Below are 18839 nucleotides of genomic sequence, written 5' to 3'. Positions count from 1 at the left end.
CGGGCTCTTATTTTTTTCCGTGGGAGCACGCACTCACGCGGACTCCGCGTACACTTTGACAGACAAGTTTTCCAAAAAAAAAAATAATAATAAAATAAAATAAAAAAGCGTTGTTGTCCACGCGAGCAGTTCACGCGCTTCGCTTCCAGCACATACTGAAACCTTATTTCTTTTTTTTTTTCTTTTTTTTTTTCTTTTTTGTGCGTTTTAACACTTGATTTTGAGGTGATTCCAGTGTGAGATCGGGTTGGTTGCAGTTTGGAGTTACAGTCAGATTTGTGCACTGAAAAATGTCAAAAACTTAATATGTTGACATTTATTTATTTTTTGCAGCTGTAAAAAAAAAAAAAAAAAAAAAAAAAAAAGCACTATTGCAACTTTTCCCCCTTTGCAATAGAAAGAAAACCTCCAGAACAGAATTCTTTATTACCCCGGACACTTAAATCAGCTCCTCTTTGGCGCCTCACACAACCAATAAGGGTTACTAAATAATGTGTTATTTGTACAACCAGGAGGGGGCGTGTTATGCTCACATGAAAATTTACTGTGTGAATGCTTTGCATCCATAAATTGTCCCTATGCCCATTTTCATAATCATAATATTATGATACACTGAAAAATTTAAAGCATTTTCCCTGCAACTTGTAACAATGGGCATCAGGAGAGGGTTCCTTACTAACAATACGCTGTATGATGAAGGAGACCCTCAGTCACTGAGCTATGACTCTTACAAAGATGAATCAAGTGCACCTAATTATCACCCATAAAGGTCTTGTGCAGTGCTGGATGATTACTGAAAAAAAAATGCATGACTTACATTTTCAGATCAGAATTTGTCCAAATAACATAATTTTCTTATGTTTTCTCAATTACAAACATACACTGAAACAAGTCTGCACTCTAAAACATTGCAGCCTTGTTTAGTTACTGTATGTCCATGTGCTACCTCTGTTTAACATAAAGAGCTCTTACAAGTTTTGGGTATTGAACTCAACTTTACAACTCAACTCAACTTGTTCCATGATTTAAATGCGTACATTGCTTGCACATGATCAGAATGTGTCCAAATAACATAATTTTCTTATGTTTTCTAAATTACAAACATACACTGAAAAAAAGTCTTTTGGAGTTACATGATTTAAATACGTACATTGCTCCAAATAACATAATTTTCATATGTTTTCTCAATTACCAACATACTCGTACACTGAAAAAACGTCTATTGGAGTTACATGATTTACATATGTACATTGCTTGCACATGATCAGAATGTGTCAAAATGAAGTCATTTTAGTATGTTTCTCAATTACAAACATAACCTGAAAAAAATCTGACTTAAATAGGTCCATTGCTTGCACATGACCAGAATGTGTCCAAGTAACACAGTTTTCTCATCTTTGTATTTGAGAGAACTTAAGGAAATTATGTTATTTGGACACATTCTGATCACATGGAAATGTAAGACATGCATTATTTTTTTCAGTGATTATGAGAGACAGACTTTGGAAGCACATTATCTGAGTAATTTTCATTTCATGGAAACATACAGTGGCGGATCTAGAGGAGAAGGAGGGTTTGATGGGGGCGCAGCCCTCAACCTCTTTCATCCGATGATCAAAGCTGTAATAAAATATAGGAAAGGTCTTGCATAAATAAAGACTGACTGAAGAATACTGGTGCATGCAGAATTAGATTTCCAGTATTAAAAATATATTTTTTTTGCATTGAAAAATGATGATTAGAGAGTCCAGCTTCCCTGCCTGATGTAGAATGTCTTAAAAAAAGGTATAGATTTGTGAAATTTCCCCAGGATCCCCCTTGTAGGGCCATTTGTCACTATGTTTCATCTTAAAACATCTTGATGATGTTTGAGGTAACATAATGAAACAAAGTACAAACATATTAGCTGCACTTATAATGCCTAGTTATATATAAAATGGTTCCAAAAGAGACAGATGCACTGAATAGTTATTTGTAAATGTGATTGTACACTCCTTTGAGGTAACTATTTTTATCCATGTATCATATGAACCTCCAGCTTGGACAGTTAGCATGCAGCTAACTGAAAAATGAATGATATGTTTTTTTGTTTTTATTAATGGATGTATACTGATGCTCATCAGCAATATGCTCCCATTTGACAAAACAGGAAGACTTGATCTACAAACTCTATGTTTCACAGGCAACCTTGTTTTTTCTGAATCTCAATCTTTCCACTTGCTGCCCATTTAGTGATTTTATTAGATCATTTATTTAGACATTTGTGATATTATATATCCGTGTATAATAATGAAGTCCACACTAACACAACTGTAACATGTCGCAGAAGAAGTTGTTCCATCACCGAGCTTCTATCTGCTGACACTTCACCTCACAGGAGAAAAAAAAATCCCTTTTTGACCTTTAGTGTGACTTGTTATTTTATATTTATGCATTTCTAAAAAAAAAAAAAAAAAAAAAAAAAAAAAATTCCAACTTGAGCAACAGATCCCCAAGTAAAAATTTATTGTTTCATTATGTACGTGACATGAAGATGAACCTGGATCCTGCTGTCGGATCAGACTAAGGAACGTGCACTCAGTTGGATGTTGTTGCAATTAGCGCCACACCAGTCTTCACCCTCATTTGGTGGCTAACTGTGTGATGCTAAAACAGTTTAGTGTAAAATAAAAAGATAAGTGTAGAGTGTTGATCTCAGTGGGAAAAGGAGCTGGTCTAATGTGGGTTCAATTCCTGGTCATACTACCTGTCTGTGTCTTTAAGACTCTTCACCTGCGTTGTAGTCCACCCAGATGGAAATGGGTACTGATCCTGTCTGGGGAAATGACCTGTGTCAGACTGGCATCCCGTCTTTCATTTTACACTACAGACTCTGGGGATAAGCACTGACACCAAAGGACCTCAGGGACTACAGTTTCCAGTCCATCTATCCTGCATGTCTCCAGTTGCGGGAGGAAGCCGGAGAACCCGGAGGAAACCCCCCAAAAAAACAGGGAGAACATGCAAACTCCACACAAGGCCACAGGTGGGAATTGAACCCATGATGTTCTCGCTGTGAGGGAACAGTGCTAAACATGAATCCACTGTTCTTACAAACAATCAAGTTGCATTTGATTTATTTTAATTTCGTTGTGGTGGTGCATAGAGATAATATTACAAAAACTGTGTAATTGTCCCGATAATTATGGAAATGACTGAATATAGGACTTACATCTACTCTGTGATAAATCTGTGTATATGGAGGACCATCTATGCTATATTTGTTGTCATGGACGTTGTATGCAACACATTCCCATCACAAAATTAATTGCTGCCCCTGTCACGAAATGTGCTCCATTTTCATGCCCCTGGCATGAACCCATAGATTAACGTAGTTTTCGTAACCCAGTCTCACGAACTGCTGTGAAACTGGGTTGGATCTGTTAGATATATTAGGTTAAACCAGGATCTCTGTCAATATTGGTTTGCATATTTTTAAAATGAATAAATATAAGTTGCAACAAAGCAATGAATAACTGACAAATGCTTTATATTCACTTTTATACAAAAAGTAAATCAGGCTTCTCAATATAAAATTTTCTAAAATTATCTCCCTTAAATTCAGACTCAAAGCAAATCTCTACAACTTAATAAGTAACGGGTCCCTTTGGTATCATACCTCCACTTAATCATGAATCTGCATAAATGGCCAGAATTTAAGGAAGATAATTTTAGAAATTTCTATATTGAGAAGATTTTTGTATTTGAAATGGCATAAACAAATTAAAAAGTGTGAAATACCAAGGGGCACTGTATATCATCTGTTTATATCCATCATAAATTACATCTGACATTTCTGGCATCTGTCATATAGTATGCTACTGTATATTTGTTGTACCTTTTGCATGTGTATAAAAACACTCATATATTCATCAGTTGTACAGCGTATTTAATATGAATTTGTAATCAGATTCTATGATGAGCTGGTTTGGAAAATGTTAACTTGATGTGCAATATGTTAATATGCTTTAGCGTGTGCCTTGATGAAGGTCATTTGACCGACGGCTTGGTTAAAAAAGATATTAAAAATAATTCTAATCCAATTACATTTTTTTTGTAAATCTGATTGGTTAATCGTGTAAGATTTCAGACAGTATAATATCGGGGTAACAGTGGCAAAATATTTGACCGTTTCACATTTGGATGTATTACCTGTGTTCTGATGAGATGTCATTCCTTCACGCAACTACACATGTGCACGCATGCGCAATATTATCGGGACACGGAGCTGTCGATTTATGCGATGAGACACACAATTCGACAGAACACCGTCTGCACGTTTTGCTACGCAGATGTCATAATGGTGCTGTTAGCTAACGAAATCGGTGAATTTAAGCTACCAAACGAAACTACTGATGTGGATTCTGACACAGAATTACTGTTTCACATTTGATGGATTTTCACATTTGTTGGATTACTCCACGCCTTGACTGCTGTTGAAGTGACGCTGCCTCACGGTAAGCCTCGCCAACCGAATTTACTTACAGAAAAACTAACCATACACACAATGGAATTGGATTAGAATAGGAATGACCCCCTTGTGTCTGTTGATTTGCGGACATTCATGATGTTATACAGTCCCAAATATCCATTTTACCGACTCCGCTAATGCATCGCCATTAAAACTGCTTTTTACTGGCTCTGCTAACCCGTCACCGGTAAAGCTCAATTTGCAACCGTATAACCAGCATGAACATCCGCAAATCATCAGACACAACAAGGTTATTCCCCAATTGTATGGATGTAAGTGTGCAGGAAATTCTTCTTTAAATTTGATAAAGCTAGCTTGAAAATACTTTTGTTGTTGCTGCTGATAATAAAGGTTTATTAACCAACAAAGCTAGGTTAATAATTTGCTTATTATATGGCTGTTAGGACGTGTGTTTTCATCTTGGTCTTCATTTTGCATGTCCACTTTGAGCTTGTTTGCTGTTAATTCCTCCAATTCAAACTCGTCTGTGTAATAAAATTCGCTCAGAGAATGGTCCTCTTCATCGCTCATAATTTCTTTGTTCACTTTTTGTTTTGTTTTATTTCACACTGTGAAAATTGTAAATAAAGTAGCAAATCTGATTCGCGATCTGGACCGATTGTCATGGAAACGGTCTGATATGGGAAAATATCAGACCGGAAATCAGCCAATCAGAGTGCGTGTACCATTGTAACCAAATAATAATATAGTTTATCTGATGGTGAAAAAGCTGTTTTACTTTTTATTCTTTGAAGAAATATGGTGTTTTTTTCTTGCACTCTGTAACTGTTAGAATGGCCTAAGCAGTGGGTCACCCCTCTGAATCTGGTCTGCTTGTGGTTTCTTCCTCAAAAAAAAAAACGTTTTTCCTTGCTACTGTCATCTATGCGCTATGTGCCCTGTGACATGCCTTGGGATGACTTTGTTGTGATTTGGTGCCATATAAATACACTGAATTGAATTGAATTTCCAGTTTGCACTGAAACCTACAAGAAAATATGAATTTAAATATATTTTAAAAGTAGAACTGTGGAATCTCTTCAAGAGGAATTGTTTTTTTAAGCACAGATCATTTGAAATCTTAAAGTATTGTAATTATTTAGTCAACTGCACACCACCACAAACTGAACTGACTGTGTCTGAACAGTTGTCGTATGATAAACAGGATTTCCAGTTGTCATCACAGAATGCTGCACTACTTTTTGGACATCTTTTAAAACAAATCCGTTATGAATACTACAGAGAGTAAAAATTCATGCGCAAGTTCTCCACAGTACAAAAAAAATAACACAGTAAGTTGTTAATTATATATATATATATATATATATATATATATAAATCCAGGAGTTTTATTAAAAATCAAATATAGAAAAAGCAAATTTTAAAAAAAGAAGCAAATACCTGTTTGGCTGCCAGTAACATCTTATAAAATAATACAATAAAATCATATTTATCCAGCATACAGCAAAAACAGTGATATTTTGAAGCAAATTAAAGCCACTCAAATTCTGCCATCAGGTTTCAATGCACACGCTGGAGTTTGTGCTTCATACTGAGCCAACAAGGCATAAAAATGATGTGATAACGCTGCCATAATGTTTAGTTTATCAAGACGCCGTGTTATTATATTAGCTTGTGCCTGCTGGAAAAAAAGCACTCGCGTCTCCTGTAAACAGCTGATTTATCATATCCCACCAGTTGTCATGGTAACATTGACTTGTACAGAACATACCCAGCTTGCTCACATAGTTCTGCTCACTTGTTGAATGTGTTTCAGTAAATAATTAAAGCAACACATTTCTGTTTCAGGATCAGTCTGTGAATCAGAGCTTTTTCGATTGTTTAGATTTACATTATGAAGTTATTTAATTCGCTGCAATAAGATTAAATCTTCAATGATGCTTTGTATTGAAACTGTATCAAGAGATTTGCGTGCAACAGCAGTGTTCACATTAAATTCTACAGCGACCTGAATCTGAATATTTTTACCACAGCAGAGGTCAAAGGGCAACTGAAAGTGAGTGAATGTAATTGACTTGTTAGTTCATTAGCTTGTTCTTCCATCCATCAAATTCCATCATTACATCAATAGCACTTGAGAAGCTGAGTCAGGAATCTGTCTGGATGTGTAATTGTCCTGGATCAAGAACAAGATTTAGGATTTCAGTGATTTCATGGACTTGGCCGTCTGAACCGTATCTGTATGTGGTGAAAGGGTTGAACATACAGAGACATTCACTTAGCAGTGACATCTGGGTCCTCCAACTCTAAGGTTGCGAAATGCCAAGTAAGAGTTTACAGAGTCAAGAGGTTGCTGGACAGAGGTGTTTGGTGATGCTGAGATCTTTGTAGGAGAATGTAGTTCCAGGTTATTAGGGTCTTGTCCTTTCCTGTCTTACTGTCAGATTAGGACACTATGCAGTGATGTAAGGAGATGAATGGATGTCTTTGGTATTAGGTCTCCTTGGGGGATCCTTGGGAACAGCTGGAATGATTGTGTCAGTTGTAAGATTTGGATTCGGAGTATCATTTTCATTGTGAGGGAATGTCAGCTGTGACATTACAGCCATGTGGTGTGTTCAAGTGGTCATAAACCGCCACATAGGTGCCTCCACATAGGTGCCTCCATGTTGACGACCCCAGAAGCTGGAGAAGGCCAAGGACACACCCACATTTTACCTGGTTGTTGCAGGTAGATGCTACCTTCAGGAGGTGAGGATGAACTAGCTGTCTGCTGTGCAGTTCTATGGTAATGGAATTACAATCAGAAGAAACGTTTAACTTCTCTTTCAATCGAGCTTGAGACTGGCTGGATAATCGGTGCAGCAGGGGCGGTGTTACTGTACTGTTGTGACAAAAAGGGAGCTGAGCCAAAAGCAGACGCTCTTGATCTACTAATCTAATCTTCGTTCCTACTCTCAATATGGTCATGATGGTTGGGTCATAACCAAAAGAACTAGATTGCGGGTCCAAGTGGCTGAAATGGACTTTCTCAGGAGGGCAACTGGTGTCTCCCTTAGAGATAAGGTGAGAAGTTCGGTCATCCGTGGGGAGCTTGGAGTATCCGCTGCTCCTTCGCGTTGAAAGGAACCAGCTGAGGTGGTTTGGGCAACTGGGTAAGATGCCCTCTAGACACCTCCCTAGGGAGGTGTTCCAGGGATGTCCATCTGGGAGGAGACCCTGAGGAAGACCCAGGACTCAGTGGAGAGATTATATCTCCACACTGGTGTGGGAATGCCTCTGGATCCCCTAGTAAGAGGTGGGCAGTGTGGCCCAGGAAAGGGAAGTCTGGGTCCCCTGGTGGAGCTATTGCCCCCGTGGATAAGTGGTTGAAGATGAGTGGTGAGTGATGAGTGAGTGAAACTTTTAATGGCAAGACCAAACATGGCTAGATTTTGCTGTCATTGAAATCCCATTACCATAGAATTACCCTGCCTTAGTGGTTCCCATCCAGAACCCAAGATGGCTCCACAGTGTATTTGGATACAGTGACACACTCATAAGCTCATTCCCTCGTTCTTCTCACCTGTCATTTTGATGACATCACAGTAAAGGGAGCAAATCATCAAATCTCTCATTTTTTTGACAGCCACGATGACAGGTGCTAATTGGTCTGATGTTCAGAGCTGTCAGTAGTCTTGGACCAACTTTCTTCTCTGTTCAGACCTGTATCAGCATTATTTATATAACTGGGTTAAAAAAAAAAAAATCATGTCATATGATCTTCATTGACATGCGGTTTCTTCCCACCCATGCGTTTCAGTTGTCAAAAGAGGTTGTCCAACCTGGTTCTGCAACATTCCTGTGAGCTTGATAATGAAATCAATTTAAGGCTGTTTTGACATTTTTTTCTACTTATGACATCCACATTTTGAACATTTAGTGTTTATAAAGTTGTTGGATATAAAATTTGGCAGCTATAAAGTAACACGTGGAATATTATGTGAACAGTCTGAAGTACTTTTAATATTGTCATAGTTAATTTTCACAAGAGTGTTTTCACGTGCACTTTCATGTGCACTTGTGCCAACATAGTTCCTCGGCCGTTTCCTTATGGACACTAACCTCTGTACCCACTGAGACCAACACATTTGTAACTGTTACAACATAACTGTAAGAGTTACAACCAACCTGAGAGTTTCAGCAGCTCATTGAGGGATCAATAAATTGCTGATTTTTTGGATATTGGTACAGATCCAACAGATCGTGATGGAGTAGAAGTTTCATACTGAGGCATGCTTTAATTATTTAAATTTGTTTCACTGTTAGTGCTTCTACAGCAGAGTAGTCAAGCCACAGCAAGGAAAAAAGTAATGGGAGGAAGAAGTCATATTTTTATGATTTGGATTTCAAGAATAAAGTCGAAATGTTGAGAATGGAGTTTGAAATATCAAAAATAAGTGGAAATGCCGAAAATAAAGTTGAAATGCAGTTTTGAGATTAAAATTGAAATGTCAAGAATACAAATTTCACAAGGGCCACAATGGAAATAAGCATTTATTCTTTCTTGTGTTATTGATACATTTGCCTCTGTATGTTGATATTGATGTTGCAGAATAAAATCAATCAAGCAAAAACAATATTTTGTTTACGTTTTAACGGTATCAACAGGAGAGTTTGCGTGGGTGCATACATGAGCTTTTGAAAAGGGCGGAAGTTAGCTTTGACCATGTGTGATGCGTGTGCACGCTGATGTACCCGAGATGTCTTGTAAATCACTCCAGAGGTGTTATCACATTACAAAACAGCACTTTCAGTTTTAGAAGTATTTAGGGTATTTGTCGCTAGCTGTAACATAATATATGACAATGAGGTTATATTTACACAGAAACAAAGTGCTGATAGCAGCTAGCAGCTAGCAAAATCAGCCAGTTCCCTGTGAATTTGCAGACCCTGGCAGTATTAGGACTGGACTTATGCTGAGCACAGACAGAAGGACAGAAGGACAGATGTAAAGCCTTCACAATATCCGATGGCCATATTAAAAATTATTATTATTAAAATTATTATTAAATTATTATTAATTATTATTAAAAAATAATAATGAACTAGATTCCAACTGTAGATTCTGATCAACACCAAATCTCAAAGGGTTCTTCCTGCTAAAGTGAAATTATTCATCCTTCCAGGTGGAGATCAGCTAGAAGTCAATCTGCTGAAGTCACAAATGAAGATAGTGTAAATGTATTGGTGGAAATAATACCTAAATATGATTTTGCAGATGAAGTACCTCATCCAAAGACTGTCTTTGGATAAGGTACTTCATCTGCATTGTCTCAGTCCACCCAGCAGTAAATGGGTACTAGTCTTGGCTGAGGAAGTCACCCCTAACCGGCTGGCATCCTGTCCAGGGTGAGTTGTTGACCCTCATCAGAGTCATCGCCCGTTGACGTAGCTGCATCAACGGCCATCAGGACTTATTTGGAAGGACGTTAAAGTGAGACTAAGTGTCCAGTATTAAAATCTACAAGTTCTTTACACGTTACCTAAATTTACTTGAAATTCTTTGGATATAAGGCAGTTAATCGATTTTTATATACGTCAAAAAGTTTCTGTTTTCAGAAAGGATTAGTTTGTTTTTCTATTTGCAGGATTAAAATAAACATTGAAAATTTATTGATGTGATGAAGGAAGAAACTGCTGCATTCTAATTCTGGCATTTATTGTGATATTGTAATTCCTTCCTTTATGCTTAAAAAAAAAAGAATTATCACATTAACATGTAAAAACTCTCAAACTTTTCTTCAATTTTATGAAAAAAAAAGGCTTTTGGTGACATTTTGGCCAGAGATGGTGCTGTGATTGAAGAATTTATTCAGTTTGAGGCCGATCCAGACCGTCTTCAAAATGTTCATTTCTTTATCGTTGAAAGAAATACCTTTATTTTAAACATTCACTAACCTTGGGTGGACAAACAACCAAATAATGGACAAAAATGAAACTGATAACAAATTTTAACAAATCTGTGAACAGTTTTCGTTTTTTTTTTTAGTTGGTCCTGTTGTTGGAGGTTTGCACTCTTAGAGTGCCCCATGTAGTTTGTCATTAAATTACTTTACATCCCGTTTTAGAAATCAAACGGAAGCCTTTGTGCACACTTATCTAAATCTGTGTTTGCCAGACTGGTCAGTGGCCTGTTTCACGGTCAAAATATTCAGGGCGATGGTTGAAATCTATATTTATCCAGGGGAGTGCATTCAGAAGCTGGTGCCAACTGGGTCAGTGCCTCTCGATGTCCGTCCCTGCAGTGTGCAAACCATTTCTTGCATATTTTGCATCATGTAGTTATAGGTTTTAAGCTCTTCACTCAGCTTTCCAGCCAACAATTTTTTGATTTATTGCTGATATCAAATCTCTGTTTAGTGAAGTCCTAAATGGGATGTCTGGTTTGGGGCCTGTTTTCTTTTTGACCTGGTTACTTTGGAATATTTGAGATGATTTCCATTCCAACTGCTGCTTCTCAGTGTGAGAGCAGTTTATGTTCTAAAATATGGTCCGAAAATATGTTTCTACAAACGTGCTCTCCCACAGAGGACCTTCATTTGTATCTTCACACATCCACAAAATCTGGAGTTTCTCATCTGTCCCATGTTCTGGCTTATGTGCATGTGTATGTCATACAATGAAACATGCTCAAGCTCACAGACACACAGAGGTGCTCTGACTGAAATGTATCCCATCCCCAGAATCAACAAATCATAAATCAGCACATTTCCATGCACTGTGCACCTCACAGATCAGGTTTAGCATTCCTCCTCTGCAGCTGCAGGCAGACGGAGACAAAGAAAGAAGTGCAGTCTGAGGCCAAAGTCAGCTTCTAGAAGGTTGACTTTAGATCTCAGGCATAACTTGTGCCTTCATAGGTTTTACCTGGTTGGATATTCACAAATTTGTTGGTGAACATATTTACAGCTATTAATCTGCTTTCAATGTGCAGCTGACCGTATCATTACCCTCCTGTGTAGTTTAAACTTTTGTTTTTACCTGATTCTTTCCTTTATAATTATATAATGTGCACAAATATCACAGCTGACACAGTTTTTCATTTATGTATACATCCAGAAAAATGGCATTTTTAATTGAACTTTGACAATTACCGAGTAGTTTATTTTATTTGTCACACAAAAATGCAAAAAAAAAAAAAAAAAAAAAAAAAAAAAAAAAGGTTATAGTGCTGTTTTAATTATTGACTAATTGGTTGATTTTTTTTATGCTTAATAAGTTAACTCTTTAGTTTATAAATTGTCACAAAATGTAAAATTAATAATAAAAAATGGACATCCAGACAACAACATTCAGGCATTCATAAAACCAGTTTATGTCAGACTGAACCACTTTCATTCCATTTTAAACCACTTTATTGATTTGGTGTTGTTTGAAACAAATTAAAAAGCAATAAATTGTAAAACTTCAAAGTGGTTTAAATCTATTCTGCCTAAAAGCTGCCAATTAAGAACATATGATCAACAGCCAAATTAAAAATAGTTATTAATTAAGTTAGGAATAGATATGTTACCACTGATTGAGAACTGGTTTAACCCACTTTAAAATAGCATCCAGTTTGCACTTGACCTGCCTGTTCTGGGTCAGCGTCAGTTAAAAAAAACACAGTTCATCTAAAATAAAAATAAAACCGACAAAATCATCACATTTAAGAAGCTGATCATTTCGGTTTAATTTATTTATTATAACTCAATCAATGATTCGTGAATAAAATACTTCATGGTCAATTATTTGTTATTTAATCATAATCGTTTAGTATTTCAGCTTCTCAGTTATGAAGCTGTGATTTTTGGTTGTGTCTTACTGTAATAAATTAACCTGTAATAGAGGTTATGATGGATAGTTAACAATTACTTCAGTGCAATTTTTAGATAAAAAACAAATAAATAAATAATATGAAATAAGCCAACGGTGAGGTTATGATGTGGGTGAATACTGATATTATTTTGCAGTACATTTCTGTACATCAGCGCTGTTTTCTTTTTTTTTCTTTTTCTGGTAATTGTTTTAGAGAATCTCCTGTGGATTTGATTGGCTCGTTACATCGTGTGGCAGCCGTTATGGTTCCACATAACTGCTTTATGAAGCCTGTTTATAACGCAGTAATATACCACTGCGCCATTTATGGCTCAGTAATGCGCCAGTTTTCGCATTTGTGGCTTCACATGACTTCGATTTTGTTGGCTGCTCTGATTTTGCTGTTAATTTAATTATTTCACTAAAAAAGAAAAAAAAGTTATTATTCTTCAGCCCTGAAAAATGTAAATCGAGTCAGTGGGTTCAATCCACAGCGGAGTTCAGCTAGCAGAGAGACATAAAGACACCCAGACATTTTATAAGGTGCTCTTTGGAGTATCTTTATTTTTCTGTCGATAATCCCTGCAATAAATTATGTCAGCAGTAGGTGGCGCCCTGAGCTCACCCCCGACACCTAAAGCAGAAGGGAGGGAGGGAAGGAGGGAGGGAGGGGGCAGAGAGAGAAAAAGAGAGAGAAATCTTCCCCCGCCCATCCCTCCATCATTAGAAACCTCAGAGCATGAATTACCTCTCCAAAGTCATCGGCGACAATTTACGACTGGTCAACAAAAGCACGTGACCGCACCCCCCACCTCACCCCCCACCCACCCTCTCTCCTTCCTCCCCAACACACACACACACACACACACACACACACACACACACACACACACACACACACACATGCGCGCGCGCAGACTACCCCACCCCCATATTTGGACGGCGCATACAAAGCTAAAAACGAAGTACAGTGCAACGCCATAATTCACTAATACGTCATAAATCGTTGAAAGTACGCGCGTTATAACGACCAGGAGAAATCTAACAAATCAAGCGCCCCTTAGTGCTCAGCTGTAACTCCGTAAAACAACCTAAATGAGCTCTTACTTTGTAAACTCGTTCTCGGGGCGCTACCCAAATGGCCCCGACTATCAACTGCTAAATTATGGAGCAGGCAGCGGCGCAATGAACGCCGGGACGTACAGGGACTCTTCATCCGGCACCATGCACCATGCGACGGGCTCTTACGGCTACAGCTACAATGGCATGGACCTGACGGTGGCCAGCCGGGGAGGAGGGGGGAACAGCGGCGGCAGCACCGGAGGAGGAGGAGGACACTTCGGGGACTCCAGAGCCTTCCAAGCGGACAGGAGCTTCAGAGCGACCTCCAGCTGCTCCCTCGCCTCCGCCGCGGACTCCCTCCTGTCACCGGGCAGCGGAGACTCCAAGCTGGGCGCGCAGAGCTCCTCTCCCTGCTCCGAGCAACCAGGAAGCCTCAGCTCTCCAAACCTGTCCTCCTCCTCCTCTTCCTCCTCCGCCGGCGGTGGCGGAACGGCGCAACGCTTCACGGAGCTGGACGATGCCGCGTCGCCAGAGACCGAGGATTTGCGGCACAGCCGAGCCGGAAACCCACCGACCAGGACCGTGCAGAAGCAGGAGGGCGGCCCGGCGGCATCGGGCGCTGCTGGCAGCACGACGGGTGGCGAGGCGCAGACCCCTCAGATATTCCCCTGGATGAGAAAGCTGCACATCAGCCATGGTATAGGCTGCTCGTGGTGTTTACACATTTTTGTGCAAAATGTGGGTGACAGTATAACGCCTCTTTTTTTATGCACACTAAATCTGCAGCTCGTATTTCAGGCAATTAATGGAAAATCATTAACAAACAATTAATTGTTTCACTCAGCATCGATGCAGTTTAAAACACTTCGGTTTTATCATTTGCGTAAAGAACAAACATTATGTATTAATGCTTTGTAGAGTCGGCGAGTTTTCAAAAAACAAAAGAAAAGAAAAAAGTACAGCTATCCAGCTTTTTGGTTAACCAGCTGATACGCGCGTGTACGCGTGTTTTCTCCGCGCATCAGGGTGCATTTGGTTTTACATTTCCCCTCTGATACAAACCAGAGATGCCGGGTGGTGGCCCCTTCTGTCTTTTCTCTCCTTCCTTTTTTTATTTTAGCAAATTCCACAAAAGCGTCATAAATCTGTCAGGAGGCTGCAGAGGCGAGCGGGCAGCCGGAGGAGCACAGACACAGCCGGGGTGGGAAAGAAAGGAGTGAGGAAAAAAAAAAGAGAGAGCAGGAACGCTTTGGAAGCTACTGCTGCTTTTGAAAAGTGATGCTTTATTACGTGTGGGAACTTTATTAGCGAGGTGAGGCAGAGGACGCGGCCATAAAACCCCGAGAGGGGTTGAAAAGGGGCGAGAAAGATGGTGGCGGTGAAGGGGCTGGTTATAAAAAGAAAACAGTAATGTGACAAATAAAAACAGATCCTTTAACGCAGGCTAGAGTGGGAAAGTAAATAAAAGGCGGCTGTCAAAAAGACTTCTGGACAGAATAAAGCAGCACTTTTACGCACAGGTTTGCGCCTTTACGCACGGTGACTCTAATGAAGCTAATCCTGACACCGCAGTATTTTTTGGTGTGTGTGGGGGAGTTCTGAAGGACGCAGTAATATCAACACCTGTAGCTACAAAGGCAGCACAGTCAAACCTAAATTCAGTGTTTTATCCATCTACTATGAGACTGTGGTCTGTTTTGCGCGAGTTTTCAAAAACTATACCGTTTTTAAGAGTAAAAATTCATTATAACAGGATGAATCCGGTGAAGTTAGGGAATAACTCAGATCCCTCACTGTCTATGTCTTCATCACTGCTGCGCAAAGTGTTTTTGATCTTTTTTTGTAGTAAATACCAGTGAAACTGGTGGAAATTTCAGGTTCTATCCAACTGTGCAGTGTAATTCGTATTGTAATCCAGATCTGGTGGACTGTCGGCCCTTGTTGGAGGTATATACGTGCTCAGCTTCATAGAGCTTTTACTTCTGTATTTTTTGGGGGGCCAGGTGATGTATTGGTGTGCATTATGAGAGGTGTTATACGTGCATGCACGTGGCATGTTGTGAACCCGCTCCCTAACCGCCCTCCTCCACTCCAAACCCTCAGATATGACCGGACCGGACGGTAAACGGGCGCGGACGGCGTACACGCGCTACCAAACGCTGGAGCTGGAGAAGGAGTTCCACTTCAATCGCTACCTCACGCGGCGCCGGCGGATCGAGATCGCGCACGCGCTGTGCCTGACAGAGCGCCAGATCAAGATCTGGTTCCAGAACCGGAGGATGAAGTGGAAGAAGGACAATAAACTGAAAAGCATGAGCCTGGCCACGGCCGGCAGCGCATTCCAGCCCTGAAATAAACGACAAAAGTTATCCATCCATGCATGGATCTGTTTTTGTTTGTTTGTTTGTTTGTTTGTTTTTTGGGGGGGGGGGGTGCAGGTTGCCATGGAGACAAAACCGCAGTCAAGCAAAGAAGAAAGGAGAAAAAGATGAAGAAAATGACAGTTAAACACATTCTAAATCTCTTATTGCGTCATAGAGTACTGTACAGCTGTACAGCAGCACTTTTTATTTGTTCGGCATGTTGGTCGTTAAAATAATGACTGTGGTACTTGTTCTTTCTGAATGTTGTCGTTTTTAAAATAATGCTACATTCTTCCTAATTTGCTACCTAAACATGTGGTTTGTTGTCTAAATACCGCTCGATGTTTTTGTAAGAAAAAAGAAAGAAGGGGGAAAAAAAAACAGAATGCTTTGCGCTCTTACTGTTGTAAGTTATTTGTATCGTAGACTTTTCATCTCATGTCATTCAAATCATATTTTTATTGAAGGTGCGTGAAAACAAGTCAAATCTGCCTCCATTATTTTATAATGTTGTGTATACCTCCATTATTCACAAAGTGTATCTGTATATTGTTATTATTATAATTATTGGATCTATGTTCCAAGAAAAGGTCGATGTATATATACAGTATATTTGACATTTTTAATGTGATGTTGTTTTTGTGAGTGATAGTGCGCGCGTATGTGAGGAGAATGATGCCGTCCTGTAAGGCCTGTAAGCTTCTAGTGAGCTTTTTGTATTTGTTAGTAACACGAAGTAAGAAAAAAAAAAATCTACAATAAAGTTTGCCATATCAACAAAAATATCACATACTGTAAAGCGCATTTTATGCAAGTTCGAGTCATGACAGGATAACACCAAACGTTTGACAAACATCAAGCTTTGGTTAAAATGTACAAACACACACACACACACACAAAATCAAGAATATGTGCTGTTTTGTGATACTGATCATTTTTTGGTCAAAATATTAGGCACAGTCAAAAAAAAAAAAAAAAAAAAAAAAAAAAAAAGGAACAGAAGAGAAGAACACCAGTAACCAAAAATTTTGAATCAATTTTCTCTTCTGGTGGTTTCAAATAAATGACAAAGGTGTAAAATAATTTACAACAAAGATACACTGAGTTAAAATTTGTTTTTTAATCCTTTGATGTCGCAAATTGTGACGTAAATGGCCTTCATGTGGTTAAATATATTCTACATGATACATTGTCTTAAATGTCAAATATGTCTGAAGAGTTGAAATCAGATATCGTTTTGTCCTAAACTGAATTTCAACAGTTATAAACCACTTACAAGCTAATATAAACTAGCAGAGGGAATCTGTCTTTTAACGGTATTTTAAATGTATTGTGTGCATGTTTTGAATCGGGTATTCCTTATTTTATAACTGTTTTGAACACATAATCTGTATTTGATTGGCTGTAAAAAACCGACAAAGTGTTCTTCAATTTTTTTACTTTTTTCAAACACAATATGCAACTTCTCGGCATGAAATTGAGTTGTAGTGATAGTTTTTTTTTTTAAAAATGAATGATGATAAGGAGGAATATAAATATTCGTTGGGTGAAGACTTTTACTGATATGGGCTTTGATCCTGATGAAGGCCTAAAAGCTGAACCAACGCAGTCATCGAGATTAACACTTTTATATATTTATTGCAGACATGATTTACAATCAAATAAATGCAAAATTTTATGATAAACGCTGTCTCACAAAACCTCAGGAACCTGAAAAGCGCCGCGCGTCACGACGCATCCTCGCGCGTAAAAACGCGCCTAGAAAGCAGGAAACAGTCCTGCTCTCTAGGCCTCTTCTAAAGTCCGAACGCCACATTTACAAGACCTCGTCCTTTTGAACCTCATCATGAAAACGACACACATACCAATTTCCATCAGTGACAAGTCAACAAACTGCCCGCTGTGGACAAATTGGTCACTTTTCTCTTTAAGCTGCCTTCTTTTCCGTCCAAACGGAGGTCATTCCCGCCCAAATTAAGTTACCCGTTTCCCGGTTTCCAGCTGTAAACAAGCATCTGAACTTTTAAACTCACCGGCTGATGCTGCTTGTAGCCTTCATGAGCTCCTGCTCCTGATCTCTTACCTCCTCTCTGTGTGCACGTGTGTTACTATATATATATATATATATATATATATATATATATATATATATATATATATATATATATTTTTTTTTTTTTTTTTAAACCGATCCCCCTTCTGCTTTTGGGCCAAACTATAAAAAGGAAGGCAGCTTTGACATTTACATGTCAAACGAATAGGGTTTTTATCTCCATGTTGGATCGTAAAGATCAGGCCTGGCCTCAGACTGATACCGCTCACTGGCTCTCCACTGGTCACGTGGGGTCCATAAAGTTAGTTTTATGGTTTTGGGGAGTTGACAATGTACTATATATTTCACATTCTAGAAAGCAAGTGACGGTTTAACGGCTTCGCGGGGATCCTAAAGGGGTCAGTAAAGTAGAGACAGGCGAGGAGAGAGAGGGAGGGAGTGTGAGACAGGGAGAGCAGGCCACTACTAGCCGCCGTTGTCCGGGATCCGGTTCACACACACGGAGTCCGGCGAGCTTTCTTGCGCTGCTCTGGAACGGGATGCGGAGGGTGAAACTCAGTGGAGAGAAAGCGCTGCGACGCGCGGTAAGACGTGTTTTCTACGAGTTCACAAAGGGGTTGGGAAGGTTGGTGGTAGAGGGGGAGGGAGGTGTGTAATTACCGTGTCACTCACTCGGTCTGTAATGCTCCTGTATATATTAATGCTCCTCCGACGCTGTCCTGAGTATTTCACATAGTTTTTGGCTTTACGGTGCTGTTGTGGCCGGCTGGCGTCTGTGCGTGCCAGGACTGCGCCGTGCGTCTGTGCTGATACGTCCATACTATACTGTTGCCAAGTGAAAACTGATCAGATCCATGTGCGTAATCTGTGCGTAAAGACTATTTTCCACATGCTTTCCCGCTGTTTTACTGCCTACATACATTTGATGAACTTGAAAAGTGTATTTGATTAATTTGTCATGTAGTTGTTGACCATATCTTCAAGGGTTGGAGCTGATTTTTGTGATATATGTGTGGCTGGGATTTGGTGTAACAGGGCAATATTTCAAAAA

The 18839-nt window shown here is 39.2% G+C and overlaps 1 protein-coding gene across 1 annotated transcript; it reads left to right on the top strand.

Moving 5' to 3' along the window:
- Positions 1–13233: 13233 nt before the first annotated feature.
- On the top strand, positions 13234–16523 carry LOC117528286 (homeobox protein Hox-B5a-like). Its single transcript, XM_034190900.1, has 2 exons — positions 13234–14069; positions 15476–16523. The coding sequence occupies exons 1-2, from the start codon at positions 13406–13408 to the stop codon at positions 15721–15723; spliced, it is 912 nt and encodes a 303-aa protein (XP_034046791.1). The 5' UTR covers positions 13234–13405; the 3' UTR covers positions 15724–16523.
- Positions 16524–18839: the final 2316 nt, after the last annotated feature.

This window comes from Thalassophryne amazonica, chromosome 16, assembly GCF_902500255.1.
Source record: "Thalassophryne amazonica chromosome 16, fThaAma1.1, whole genome shotgun sequence".
NCBI classification, from domain to species: Eukaryota; Metazoa; Chordata; class Actinopteri; order Batrachoidiformes; family Batrachoididae; genus Thalassophryne; species Thalassophryne amazonica.
This window is presented reverse-complemented; position numbering and strand designations above follow the sequence as displayed.

Coding starts and splice junctions, on each gene's coding strand:
- LOC117528286 (XM_034190900.1), top strand. CDS start 13,406: ATGAGCTCTTACTTTGTAAACTCGTTCTCGGGGCGCTACCCAAATGGC. Junction 14,070..15,475: donor AAAGCTGCACATCAGCCATG/GTATAGGCTGCT, acceptor CCAAACCCTCAG/ATATGACCGGACCGGACGGT.